Source organism: Copidosoma floridanum, unplaced genomic scaffold (genome assembly GCF_036245765.1).
Source record: "Copidosoma floridanum isolate Cflo_tuat_1 unplaced genomic scaffold, Cflo_Japanese_pri ptg000007l, whole genome shotgun sequence".
In the NCBI taxonomy this organism is placed as follows: domain Eukaryota; kingdom Metazoa; phylum Arthropoda; class Insecta; order Hymenoptera; family Encyrtidae; genus Copidosoma; species Copidosoma floridanum.
This window is the reverse complement of record NW_028321884.1, coordinates 2,142,989-2,157,351: the sequence shown is the minus strand read 5'-3', so window position 1 is coordinate 2,157,351 and position 14,363 is coordinate 2,142,989. Positions and strand designations below refer to the sequence as shown.

At 38.5% G+C, this 14,363-nt stretch overlaps 1 protein-coding gene across 1 annotated transcript; it reads right to left on the bottom strand.

The window, feature by feature from the left end:
• Positions 1-4,615: 4,615 nt before the first annotated feature.
• LOC106645512 (uncharacterized) lies at positions 4,616-8,122 on the bottom strand. The gene is made up of 4 exons (XM_089588956.1): positions 7,330-8,122; positions 6,787-7,182; positions 6,628-6,711; positions 4,616-6,525 (listed from the first exon to the last, which is right to left on the bottom strand). Exons 1-4 carry the CDS (start codon positions 7,345-7,347, stop codon positions 4,801-4,803), a joined length of 2,223 nt encoding a protein of 740 aa, XP_089445082.1. The 5' UTR covers positions 7,348-8,122; the 3' UTR covers positions 4,616-4,800.
• Positions 8,123-14,363: the final 6,241 nt, after the last annotated feature.

Sequence of the window (14,363 nt, the reverse complement as noted above, 5' to 3'; positions counted from 1 at the left end):
GAGGGAAAAAAAAAACAACCCAACTCTGCGGAACGACTCTCGAAGAAATAAAAAAAAAAAAAAAGGAAAAAAAGGGAAGTAAAGAAGCAGAGCCTCGCGAGCGTGAGCCGGTGAGTTGCGAGGTGTGTGTATATATACCTTCGACAACGGCGCACGCAAGGCCGAGAGGCGCTTTCGTGGCGAGCGCCAAATAGCGACTAACACCCAGCAGTGGTATACACAGGCCCGGCCGTTGTTCACCACTGCGGACGTTACATCTCTCCTTGTGTGCGCGAGAGAGTCGAGCAACCTGCCGGCCGAACCTATGCCTAGAAAACGGCGGAAGGGGCCTGGCGGCTCTCTCTCTCTCTCTCTCTTTTTCTGCGATCATCCCCTCCTGCTGTGCATGTGTGTGCAACTATACATACTCGCTTGATGCAAGCGCGGACAATATACATACTGGTCATCCCTTTTTTTTCGAAATATCGCTTTCCTACGATTTTTCGATGCTCCGAACCTACGTGTATAACACGCGTAGACGCCACTTGGTTGTCAATTAAGTTTGATTTATGGCCATTTGGATTATAGGCAAGCCCCAAGGTGATGTTCGATTTTTCTTATTTATTTGTTCCACCAACCTCGGGCGATCCGGGTTTTTACGCTCTTACAGGGGGATGAAAAAAAAAAAAAAAACAAAAAAAAAACAAAAAAAAACAAAATCAAGTTGTTTGTTTCGGTTTCGAAGAACAAAACTTGCCGATCTTTCGCGGGGGGTACAGCCGAACTACCGGTAAGGCGGTTTAAGGGCGAAGCGAGCCGGGAGGGAGGGGAAAAACTTGAAATAATGGGAGTGATGGCTCGGTAAAGACTTATAATTGCAGACACCGGAATAATGAACTTTGACGTCGAAGGGAAAAGGAGAAATGTTACGGGGTGTGTGTATATGTGCGTGCGTAGGTATACTGTACGTGCGGCGGCCGATGGGCTTGACCTCCAAATGAGATGTGGGTCACGGAAAAGTAAAGCCCAGATATCGGGATTCTAAATCGTACCCTCAACACGTAAGAACTCGCGGATGGGGTGTATGCACATATTTATACACACACAAATATGTATATATAGGTACTTCACCCTTGCAGAGAGACGAGGGTTTGTATTGTTACCTGCTGTGTTTGTATGTATGTACCAAAGATTTCGTTATGGCCATCGCTTCCGTACCAATTACACTTGAGTATATATATATATATATATATATATACTTTTATCATAGCCGAAGCAACAGAGTCCATGTGCTGGGTGCTTGTGCTTACACTCATTATGGCTGCCTAACGCGTTTACCGATCGATTTCGAAAATTTGGATGTTTTGTACGCCCATGGTATAATGTTAGTCGGCCAAGCAAGTATTTAGCCGAACCGATTTCGCAGCGGTCGATTCGGTATTTCTAAATTTCCTCTCGCCAGAGGTTTACCGATACCCGCAGTCATCGATCTGCGTTAAGGGGGGAAAGAAAAAAAAAAAAAAAAAAAAATTGAAAAATGAAGACAAAACGCCGACAGACGGGTAATCAAAGTAATTCACTGCCTCGCGCGAACTACAAGCCAGCTGTCTTTGGTGAAAAACAACACGATGCATCCAATCGGGCAAGACCGGACATCAGCTGCTGCAGTATACGTGTACAGGCACTATGAGCTCGCGACTTCCGAGTCGCATCTTGTATACGTATACGCGTGTACGTTGCGGCACGAGAAAGGTATCGAGGCTATTCGTTCGTTCATTAGGCCGTTGAAGGTCGCCGGTCGGCGCTGCTCCTCCTCCTCCTCCTGACACACCGAATTATTGGAACATTAGCCTGATTGAACAAATCCGCCGAGCTGGCTGGGCTTGGCATTCTTTTTTATCCTTTTTTTTTTTTTTTTTCTTTCTCCCGCAAACACAGTTTTCTAGACCAAACCACCACTATGCCAATTACAAAACCCCGCGGAGCGTATCTCGATAAACAAATTGAGCTCTGATGGCCGAGAGCGCGTCTATACTGCGAATAAAAGACTGACGGACGGAGGAAGCCAGCAGAGTGAATAATTGTCCCGGCAACGTTGGCTGATTTTAGGCTTTCGCTCCTTTCGCGTTTTTTTTTTTTCCGCGTTATTGCATATTACCGCTCGAGAGCGGATGCTTGATTGGCGATCCCGTTGGGAAGGATGGAACCGTGCACACGCCAGTGTTGTTTTTTCGTCTTGGAGTAAAAAATTGCACCTTGCAGTATACTTGCTCTGGAACGATTTTCGGGCTTTTGAATAATTTCAAAGTAACGAGTTTAGTATACTTATTTTATTTATTTATTTATTTATGATTATTTTTTTTTTTCAAACCAATACACTTTCAAATATGTACAATATCATTTTCGAGTCGATTGGAAACGTAAAATCATACGAATACATACGTGTACGCTCTGCCTCTTTTTTCCGATTAAATTAAAAAACTACAGCCGTTACTTTCACCAAAACGAGTAATCGTATAAAAATACAACTGAAACATAAGTTTTCGCTAGTCGTCGAGTCATACGTTGCCTGATGTACAGCTATATTTTATACATGTACCATGGGTTTTTAGTTTTCGAAACGTGTTACATATTATCAAAATTGTTACATTATTTTTTTTTTTTTTCCTTCTCGTTATACATAATATATGTGTGTGCGATGGGCATCGTTTTTTGTATGCGTTTTCTATTTTCTTGTACACAATAGAAAATCATGTCAACTTTTTTTTTAAAGCTTCCAAACACTCGAGTACAATCATATACATAGTATCTCAAATTATCAGTGGTATACTTGTACTGGCAAACGTTTTGAACTACAATGTTCACGAATAAAGTGAGAACATTGCAAATATACGCGTGTGTAATATAGTAGGTACGTTACCGCCGCGGTAAACGAATTAAATTATCACTGGCTACAACATCAATTTTTGTTATCGTTTAATACAATGAACGCTCGTGTATACATGTTCACATCAACTTATCACTCACGGGTAGTCCGGGTTTCAGAAAAATACATCGAAAACATTTTCAACAAAATTATGTACATGTTCATGATTTTCGCGTGAAAATCCGAAGAAAAAATGGATAAATAATCAGAGTTATTGGTATGAGGTCGTCTGAAAACTGCTACTGAGTTTCCAGATAATCATGCCAATGAAAGTTTTAAAAATTGGTGTAACGTAAGCACGTACTTTTAAATTAATAGCGATTGGTTCGTTTTCTTTTCTTGTCATCTTTGGTAAGATATTTTCACGTACCAACGTAAAAATCATGCCTCCACACGTAAAATTGAATATTTAATAATAGTGTACCCAAAAAGAGAATATCAAAAACACTCTCGGAGCTTCAGCTAATTTATTGGTTAATACTTGAATGTGTATATATCATGACAACCATCAATTAATTCATTAAGCTTTAACAAATTTGTTTTAGATTTTGATTGGATAAAAAATGTTTTTTTTTTTTTTTTTTTTTTTTTCTAGCACCTCTTATAAATCGGTAAGCATAATTATTGTCTAAGATATTACTTAATTAAAATTTCGCCACTTAAGATAATTCACAACGAATTTTCAGCACTAGAAAGTTCATTAACTCGAATCAATAGCGACGAAAAATTTTTGAAAGTCTTACACGTACAAATATCGCGTTTATGTCATCGTTGATTTGATCTTTTCTTGACACGAATAAATAAAAGCTCTTCGAATATATATGAAGCGATTGAATACAACGTGTGCATTATTGCTATCATCATGAAATACTGCTTCGTACAATATAATTATAGTTTCAACACCATAGTATTACGAGTCCATCGATTTATAGGCCAAAGTGTGTCTAACTTGGTTACATAGAAATTTTCAAATAATTGCTATCAAACTACCAAAATAAATGATAGAGAGATACATTTTCTTTTTTTATATCTTTAATATGTGAAGCTACCACTGTTTTTAATATAAAAAATATATAGCCTAACGGAAGTACTTTTTCGTTACTAGAGTTTTAAAAAAATTCTGAAATCTAATAATTATTAGTTGAAATAGTGTTTAAAAATATTTACTCGAATTTATACGCAGGTATTCACGTAATGTAAAAAAATATTTCTAAATATTTTTTTCATACTATTTCGATTAATGTTCTAGAGATTTTAACTAGTGTCTATTTTTTGTTTTGTTTTTTTTTTTTTTAATTTTTCTACAAATGAATAACATTCAGGAACTGATTCAAGATTATGTTTTCGTAAATTCATCAACCACATATTGTAATAAAAAATGTTTTTAACAAATATCAAACAATGTCAATTACTGCATAAGTTTAGGCTGAAATTAAAATCAGACGAAAAGTCGTAAATTTTTAGTTAATCTTTAGAGTACACGTAAAGGGTTTGTATTGAAAAGGTCCAAGGAGTCCTTAGAGCTTGGAAAGTTTAGAAAACAGTTACAGTTTGTACTCCAATGTTAAATCATTATCTATACCCCAGAAAAAACTTATGTACACATCCAACAAACATCAGTTTGAATCATAAGGAAAACGGGGTCAATACCAAAAAAAAAAAAAAAAAAAAATTCTTTTGTTAGAATAGAAGTACAAAATAGGGGTGAATATTATTTTTCTTCCAGTTTCGACATAGAAAAAAAAAATGATTCCATAGCTAGGCTAACGTTGAAAATTTGGCGCATTTATTCATCAGTCACGAACGCAGCGTGCACTCACCAGATCCCTCGACAACGACACCCGAGTGGAAAACTATTTGGATACGGGCATACCGTGAACGAGACACGCTCCCAGTTACGTTCTCGACGAAAACTTGGCTTGCGAGCTCTTTTGCAAGCGTTTCTGTTCCCTCCTGTACTCCTCGATGGTCATCATGTCGATTTGCGTGTAATCCTGCCGCACAACCGGCGCTGGGCCGAGATCTGCCGCGAGTTTCATGTACGTCTCCTCGATCTGCTTGGTAATATTGTCTTGTTTATCGTTGTTGAGAGCAAACTTGGTATGCTCGTCGTCGCTGAAGCCTTCGAAACTCATCAGGTCCCTTTGCTCCTCGACCTCTTCTTGACTAATCGGGGCATTGTTAGGCTTTCGGGGTTCAACGGGTCTAGGATTTAATAACAATGGGTCTTGCGCTGAATCGGAGGACGACAACATGGACGAGGCATCGGGTAACTGGTTGTTATTATGATTGGTATCGTTCGTACTGTTGCTGTTGTGCGATAGGGTGTCTACCCACTGAGCGACCCTCTGCAGATGCGTGTTGTCGTTCTCCTCGCTACTCATCGACACGGATCTACCGGAGCGTGAAGAGGATTTCGGAACGTGTACCAGTGCCGTACTGGGCCTACTGCCACTGGTGTACAAAACAGTTTGGTAAGCACCCACGTTGTCCAGGAGGACATTCTTTGAGCCTGGTGTTACTCGCATCAGGCAGTTTCGAGGTCCGCTAAGCGGACGTTCTTTCTTGTCGCTGCTACTGTTGTTCGAGTGGGCCGTTTGATGATTATTGTGGTTAACAGCCACGTCGCTCGAAAGGCTTGAGGGATCGGATGATGAAATGAGCATGCTGTCGTTGCTCAAGCTCGGACTGGTCGTAATTTCCATCTGCACCTTCTCGCTCTGGTTGGTCAGATCATCGGAGCTTCGCACTTCGATGACCGTCAGCCTCGCCGGCTCGATTGGCTTTTCCGGAGTTTTACTGGAATTATTGCTACTGTACCTCCAAGTACGCTCGTTTATCACGTCCAGCTGGACAGGGCTTTCTTTGGTCGGTGGAAGAGCTTGTGCGCTTGTTCTTGCGCTGTTCTTCCACAATCTCTGATTTATAAGATCCAGCTTGGCTTGGTCGTCCAAAATTTTTTGCTTCTCCGACGCTTTACCTTCTCTTGGTAGACTGTTTCTTAATTTATTCGTATTTCTAAGGTTTGTTTGATTATTCTCTTCTGACTTATGATTAGTGACGACTCTCGAGTTGTCGCCATTGATGCTAAAACTATTGGTACACGCGGATTCTCTTGATCCGTATCTCACATTGACGTCGCTCGACTGTGCTCGTCCCTTGTTATAACTAATATCACGGCTCTCGAGCTTCGACGCGTCTTTCGACCCGTTTTTCGGATTCTTGAGCTCGTTGTTATCACATTTCTTAGAGTAATCTTTAGTACTAGTAATTGCACCTTCGCTCATCTCCGTTTGGCTCTCGGTGTCGACTTTTAAAATACTACGATGACACGAGCAAGTGTTGCAATGGCGTGCGAAAATTCGATCCTTTTCTCTTTCCTCTAAAATTTTTGCCATTATAGCAGCAGACACTATATCTACAGGTGACTTGGAGTCGTCGTCGCTGCTAAAGTCCAGCTTAGTAGTTACTGGTTTCGCGATATTGTAAACCATAGCAGTTGGTGGGAACGTGGATATCGGCACAGTTATACTTCTCAATTCGGTATTTGGCACTTCATTGTTATTAGGCCCTTTTTGCGAAATGTAGGCTCTGACTTTAACTTGGACTTCAGGGGGTAACTGTATTGGAAAAAAAAAAAAAAAATGACAAACGTCAAGTATTTAACAATAAAGTACAAAATGCAAATACATGTAAAGATATGTTGTAAGTCAATTAATTACCGATTCGTATTTTTGTCCAACAAAGTTTAATGGTTTGCATTGGAGAAGTTGAATTGCAAGATTAACATCATTTCTATATTTTTCCTGGAAAAAGATAATTTTTATCTTTCAGCATTACGCAATAAGACGCTGCATTCATATCGTATTAGTCACACTTACATTATCCTGAGTTAACTGATGAATGGTGTAATTAGCCTCGGCCAGTCTATGGGACAGAGTAGCGATGTCCTTGGCAAAGGCACTCTTCTCAGTCTCACATTTGTCAACTATTTTCAATAGCTTATCCTCAAGACTCTGGTTGACTTTCTGTACACGCTTGTGTGCTTCGTGCAATCTGGTATATTTGTCTTCCCAGACAAATATTTCCTCCTTCAAGGATGCCAGTTCTCCATTGGGAAATTTTTCAGCTTCATTAAAAAAATGCGTCTCCATTGTCAAGATGTGGTTGTCCCTCTCAACAAGACACTGCTTCAAATTCTCTATTTCCTCATGCAGGTGCATATCGCTGAGCTTTCTCTCATTTTTGATGCATCGTTTACATGTGCAGCCACACTCCTGTAATGCAAATACATCATATCAATCAAGGTACAGATACTTATCATATGACAGAGCTATTTCTACTTGTATGCTTAAACGGCAGTACAGCTATCTCTACAGTTTTAAATAAATAAAGTTAAGTTGAAGAATTCCAGTATATTTTACCTTGCACTTGTCTGCCATGATATATTCCACTGATTGGAAAAATAAGATGACAGAAAAAATGTAAACAACGAAGAATAATTGGCCACTGACGCGCAAGCCTCATCACCTCTGTACAGGTGTATAGTTTTATCGAAAAAGGGCCGTTTACCTCCGCTGCTCCGTTTTTTTACATCACTCCAAAATTGCCATGACACTCGAGCCAGACGATCAGACGCGTGGCAAAATTGGCAAACATTAATTCACGTAATATATGTAAGTATATGCATGCCTTTGTCATCAATGAGTAATTTCACGACACATATTTACTATATTCGCATTCGTACGTCAAGTATTCAGGCACAAGTAAAAAATATGCAACAGTCCAGCAATGTTGGAACAAAAATTTCAAACAATTGTTAACAAATAAATACAAGAGTGTACAGAGTTTTTCTTTACAGCCACCAGCTGGACTCTCGACCACAGAGAGTGAGGTAACTATAGCACGAGCACACACTTGGAGAATAACACTACTTATCAGCGCTGGCTCTCGTTATCTCATCATCTGTTCATCTCGAGAGTCGAGAGTTGCTCCTCAATCTCCTCCTCTCTCCTCTTGTCTGAGCTGTACACCTATATTACATACATAAACCTTACGTCTATATATGTACAATTTTACAAATTATGATTGTTATGAAACTCAGTACTGCCAGTTTGAACAAACAAAATCACCAATGAACTTTACGTAGATCGTTCGTGAAAGGCACTGCAATTGCACTTAAATAGTGGTTTTAGTTGCGTCGAGTTGAAAACTATAGTATAAACTGCATATTATATTTATATATATATATTTTATATAATCCACAATAACTATGTACTATGTACTTGGTGATTTTTTGGAGAGAGGTAAGTCTGATTTCAAATGATAGGTAGTGTCTGTCCTGAGAGCTATTAACGAATAAGTTTGACAGCTCAAAAGAAGAATAAGCAGCAGTCTGCTAGATAATATAGATAACAGGGTGTAATCCGCAATCGCCGCCAGCAGTTACATATGTACGACGTGACAACGTTGCGTGGTTGGGGGCGCTACTGTCGATTTACTGGTGATGTGATCCGCAATCTCACCAGCAGTAAAGCAGACGACGTCGGTCTACTAAGGTAAATTCAGGTAATTCGGGACACTTCAAATTCTTAAGCTAATTCGGGACACAGACTAAAAACTGTATTTATAAATGATAAACAAGTCTTAAAAAAAAAAAAAAAAATCCCAATATTCTTCAAGCCTTTATTTATCTAAAGCAACGAAAAAGTAAAATAATTAATAGCAAAGAGTAATGCGAAAAAAAAATGTTGTAAGGTGTTCTGACGGCAGCCGTCAACAACCAAGTTTTCTTCCGTGCCGGGGAGATGACCGAGTATACTCATATATGATTAAAAAAAGATTTATAAGATGGAAAGTAGGCGGAAAATGTTCCAACGATTAGTGTAGTGTTTCCTGAAATAATTTATTCATAAATAGTGTCATGAAAACAACTTTGATAATTTAAAATTGCGCGTCCCACATTACCTCACAAGTAAGATACTGATGAGCCAATTATTCTGGACGGTGTGTCCCGACTTACCTTAACGTTTTTTACTCCTTAAGGTATTATTGGACACATCATATCTTCGCGAGGCACAACTTTCATTTTTTAGTCAATACAGTAAAAAACTACTAGTTAATTAACTTTTTTCACTTTAATTAAACAGTTAAATGTATTATTAGATCAAGGGGAACAGTTTTCACGTAAAATTCAAGTGTAATTAGTCAATTGAAGGTATATGCGACATGTAAACAAACATCATAACCTTAATACTACTGTAAACAGTAAGTAATCTCAACTTATATAAGTATTTACTTATTGTAAGGGAATTCACAGTGAGGGAGGCTTCTAGGGTTTTTGATATTCCAAAATCAACGTTGTTTGCAAAATATATAAGGGCTTATCACCAATAGACAGTAAAGCAGGACATCCAATTTTTTTTTCAAAAGATGACGAAGATCAAATTGTTAACTGGATTATTTATTGTGCTACTACAGAATTTCCAGTAACCAAAGGTTTGCTGTTGGATTCTGTACAAAAGTATTTGCTACAGACTAATAAGAAAATTAGAAATTAAAGAAACTAATAATTAGAAAAGAAAGAAACGGAAAAGAAATAAAAGGAACAAAAAGTATTACAGAATAAACAAAAAAGAGCAAAAGCTAGAAATATGAAAAAAAAAGAATTAATTTTAAATAAAAGTTTACAAGAAAAAAAAAGTCTCTAATCAAACGAAAAAAAGACATTTTTAAAAAAATAAAAGAAATTAAGAACGCAATAAAATTGGAAGAAAATGAAGAAAACAGACAAAAGTTGAGAACAGATATACATAATTACGAAAAACAAGTTGATGAAATAGGACGAACCTTGGTTATTCACGAAATGAAAGTTTTACAATCAAAACTTAAAATAAAACAAGAAGTTTTGCCTAACTAATTTTTTTTCATATTTTGTCACTTATTGGACGTTTAAGTGAATAAAATTAAGATTAAAATCTTGTACAAAATGACTTTTCGTTGGTTTTTATATTTCTTGAAAAAAGTCGATTTGTTAGACTACTTAATAATTTTAAAACTGATCAAAATATAAAATACACTCTCTTAAAACAAAGATCTTACATGTGTCCCGATTTAACTTAATAGGTGTCCAGAATAAGCTGAAATCTGGCGTACATATGTCCCGCAAAGGCTTAATTACAAAAAAATTTAAAATAACATATTTTTCAACATTTAGAAAAGCACTACAAGATTTTTTTTTTTTTTTTACTTAAAATAACGTCCGACTACAGGAAAAATCTTTTTAAAAAATTCTAAAAAATAAGGGACATTAAAAAAAGTAGAGATGAAAATTTTGCTACTGAAAAGTGTCCCGAATTACCTGAATTTACCTTAGCTCTTTTTCGTGACATTTTCCGACATTCTGTCGTCTGCTTTGCTTTGTTTACAATCAGAAAATGTCACGAAAAAGAGCTAGTAGACCGACGTCGTCTGCTTTACTGCTGGTGAGATTTTGCGGATCACATCACCAGTAAATCGACAGTAGCGCCCCCAACCACGCAACGTTGTCACGTCGTACATATGTAACTGCTGGCGGCGATTGCGGATTACACCCCTAGCTTTTAACTGCTGAAAAGTGTGCACAAAGTGTATATGTGTATGCATGTATATATGCATTCCAGCGCTCCCAAAAGTGGCTACCGAACTTGGGGGGAAATTCAAATTGGCTATATGGAGCAAGACGCAAAACCTCAGATAACTCGACAACATTCCATACACCATAACTTGATCAATTAATCCTAAGCTATTTAACCCAATAACCCAACGCGCCCATACGCAGTATCACGAGCATTAATAATTAATAAAATAAATTAAACAATAACGCAAGCGCCAATCCCCACACAACCCGGGGCGCTTACTGGTCACTTTAATTATTAAGAAAATTAATAAAGTAGAGCAAGCGCCAATCCCCACACAACCCGGGGCGCTTTCTGGTTACTTTGTTAACTAATATAAAAAAAAATAACACAAGCGCCAATCACCAAACAACCCGGGGCACTTTCTGGTCACTTTGTTAATTGGTGTAATAAATAAAATAACACAAGTGCCAATCCCCACACAACCCGGGACGCCTACTGGTCGCTTTAATTATTAATAAAATAACACAAGCGCCAATCCCCACACAACCTGAGGCGCTTACTAGTCACTTTAATTATTAACAAAATTATCAAAGTAGAGTAAGCGCCAATCCCCACAAAACCTGGGGCACTTGCTGGTCACTTTAATTATGAATAAAATAAGTAACATAACACAAGCCTTAATCCCCACACAACCCGGGGCACTTTCTGGTCACTTTGTTAATTGATGTAATAAATAAAATAACACAAGCGCCAATCCCCACGCAACCCGGGGCGCTTACTGGTCACTTTAATTATTAACAAAATTAATAAAGTAGAGCAAGCGCCAATCACCACACAACCTGGGGCGCTTTCTGGTCGCTTTAATTATTAATAAAATAAGTAAAATAACAATAGCGCCAATCCTCACACAACCCGGGGCGCTTTCTGGTTACTTTGTTAACTAATATAAAAAAAAAATAACACAAGCGCCAATCACCAAACAACCCGGGGCACTTTCTGGTCACTTTGTTAATTGGTGTAATAAATAAAATAACACAAGTGCCAATCCCCACACAACCCGGGACGCCTACTGGTCGCTTTAATTATTAATAAAATAACACAAGTGCCAATCACCACACAACCTAAGGCACTTACTGGTCACTTTAATTATTAACAAAGTTAATATAGTAGAGCAAGCGCCAATCCCCACACAACCTGGGGCCCTTTCTGGTCGCTTTAATTATTAATAGAATTAGTAAAAAAATAACACAAAAGCCAATCCCCACACGACCCGGGGCACTTACTGGTCACTTTGTTAATTAATATAAAAAAAATAACACAAGTGCCAATCCCCACACAACCCGGGACGCCTACTGGTCGCTTTAATTATTAATAAAATAACACAAGCGCCAATCCCCACACAACCCAGGGCGCTTACTAGTCACTTTAATTATTAACAAAATTATCAAAGTAGAGTAAGCGCCAATCCCCACACAACCCGGGACGCCTACTGGTCGCTTTAATTATTAATAAAATAACACAAGCGCCAATCCCCACACAACCCAGGGCGCTTACTAGTCACTTTAATTATTAACAAAATTATCAAAGTAGAGTAAGCGCCAATCCCCACACAACCCGGGACGCCTACTGGTCGCTTTAATTATTAATAAAATAACACAAGCGCCAATCCCCACACAACCCAGGGCGCTTACTAGTCACTTTAATTATTAACAAAATTATCAAAGTAGAGTAAGCGCCAATCCCCACACAACCCGGGACGCCTACTGGTCGCTTTAATTATTAATAAAATAACACAAGCGCCAATCCCCACACAACCCAGGGCCCTTACTAGTCACTTTAATTATTAACAAAATTATCAAAGTAGAGTAAGCGCCAATCCCCACACAACCCGGGGCACTTTCTGGTCACTTTGTTAATTGGTGTAATAAATAAAATAACACAAGCGCCAATCCCCACACAACCCAGGGCGCTTACTGGTCACTTTAATTATTAACAAAGTTAATAAAGTAGAGCAAGTGCCAATCCCCACACAACCCGGGGTGCTTTCTGATCACTTTTTTAATGAATATATTAAATAAAATAACACAAGTGCCAATCCCCACACCACCCGGGACGCCTACTGGTCGCTTTAATTATTAATAAAATAACACAAGCGCCAATCCCCACACAACCTGAGGCGCTTACTAGTCACTTTAATTATTAACAAAATTATCAAAGTAGAGTAAGCGCCAATCCCCACAAAACCTGGGGCACTTGCTGGTCACTTTAATTATGAATAAAATAAGTAACATAACACAAGCCTTAATCCCCACACAACCCGGGGCACTTTCTGGTCACTTTGTTAATTGATGTAATAAATAAAATAACACAAGCGCCAATCCCCACGCAACCCGGGGCGCTTACTGGTCACTTTAATTATTAACAAAATTAATAAAGTAGAGCAAGCGCCAATCACCACACAACCTGGGGCGCTTTCTGGTCGCTTTAATTATTAATAAAATAAGTAAAATAACAATAGCGCCAATCCTCACACAACCCGGGGCGCTTTCTGATCACTTTGTTAATGAATATATCAAATAAAATATCATAAGTGCTAATCCCCACACAACCCGGGACGCCTACTGGTCGCTTTAATTATTAATAAAATAACACAAGCGCCAATCCTCACACAACCAGGGCGCTTTCTGATCATTTTGTTAATTAATATAATAAATAAAATAACACAAGCCCCGATCCACACACAACCCGGGACGCCTACTGGTCACTTTAATTATTAATAAAATAGCACAAGTACAAATCCCCACACAACCCGGGGCACTTTCTGGTCACTTTGTTAATTGATATAATTAATAAAATAACATAAGCGCCAATCCCCACACAACCCGGGGAGCTTACTGGTTGTGTGGGGATTGGCGATTGCTCTACTTTATTAACTTTGTTAATAATTAAAGCGACCAGAAAGCTTCGCAGATTGTGTGGGGATTGGCGCTTGCTCTACTTTATTAACTTTGTTAATAATTAAAGTGACCAGTAAGCGCCCTGGGTTGTGTGGGGATCGGCGCTTGCTCTACATTATTAAGTTTGTTAATAATTAAAGTAACCAGTAAGCGCCCTGGGTTGTGTGGGGATTGGCGCTTGTGTTATTTTATTTATTACACCAATTAACAAAGTGACCAGAAAGTGCCCCGGGTCGTGTGGGGATTGGCTTTTGTGTTATTTTTTTACTTATTTTATTAATAATTAAAGCGACCAGAAAGGGCCCCAGGTTTTGTGGGGATTGGCGCTTGTGTTATTTTATTTATTACACCAATTAACAAAGTGACCAGAAAGTGCCCCGGGTTGTGTGGGGATTGGCGCTTGTGTTATGTAACTTATTTTATTCATAATTAAAGTGACCAGTTAGCGCCCCGGGTTGTGTGGGGATTGGCGCTTACTCTACTTTGATAATTTTGTTAATAATTAAAGTGACTAGTAAGCGCCCTGGGTTGTGTGGGGATTGGCGCTTGTGTTATTTTATTAATAATTAAAGCGACCAGTAGGCGTCTCGGGTTGTGTGGGGATTGGCACTTGTGTTATTTTTTTTATATTAATTAACAAAGTGACCAGTAAGTGCCCCGGGTCGTGTGGGGATTGGCTTTTGTGTTATTTTTTTACTTATTTTATTAATAATTAAAGCGACCAGAAAGGGCCCCAGGTTTTGTGGGGATTGGCGCTTGCTCTACTATATTAACTTTGTTAATAATTAAAGTGACCAGTAAGTGCCTTAGGTTGTGTGGTGATTGGCACTTGTGTTATTTTATTCATAATTAAAGTGACCAGTTAGCGCCCCGGGTTGTGTG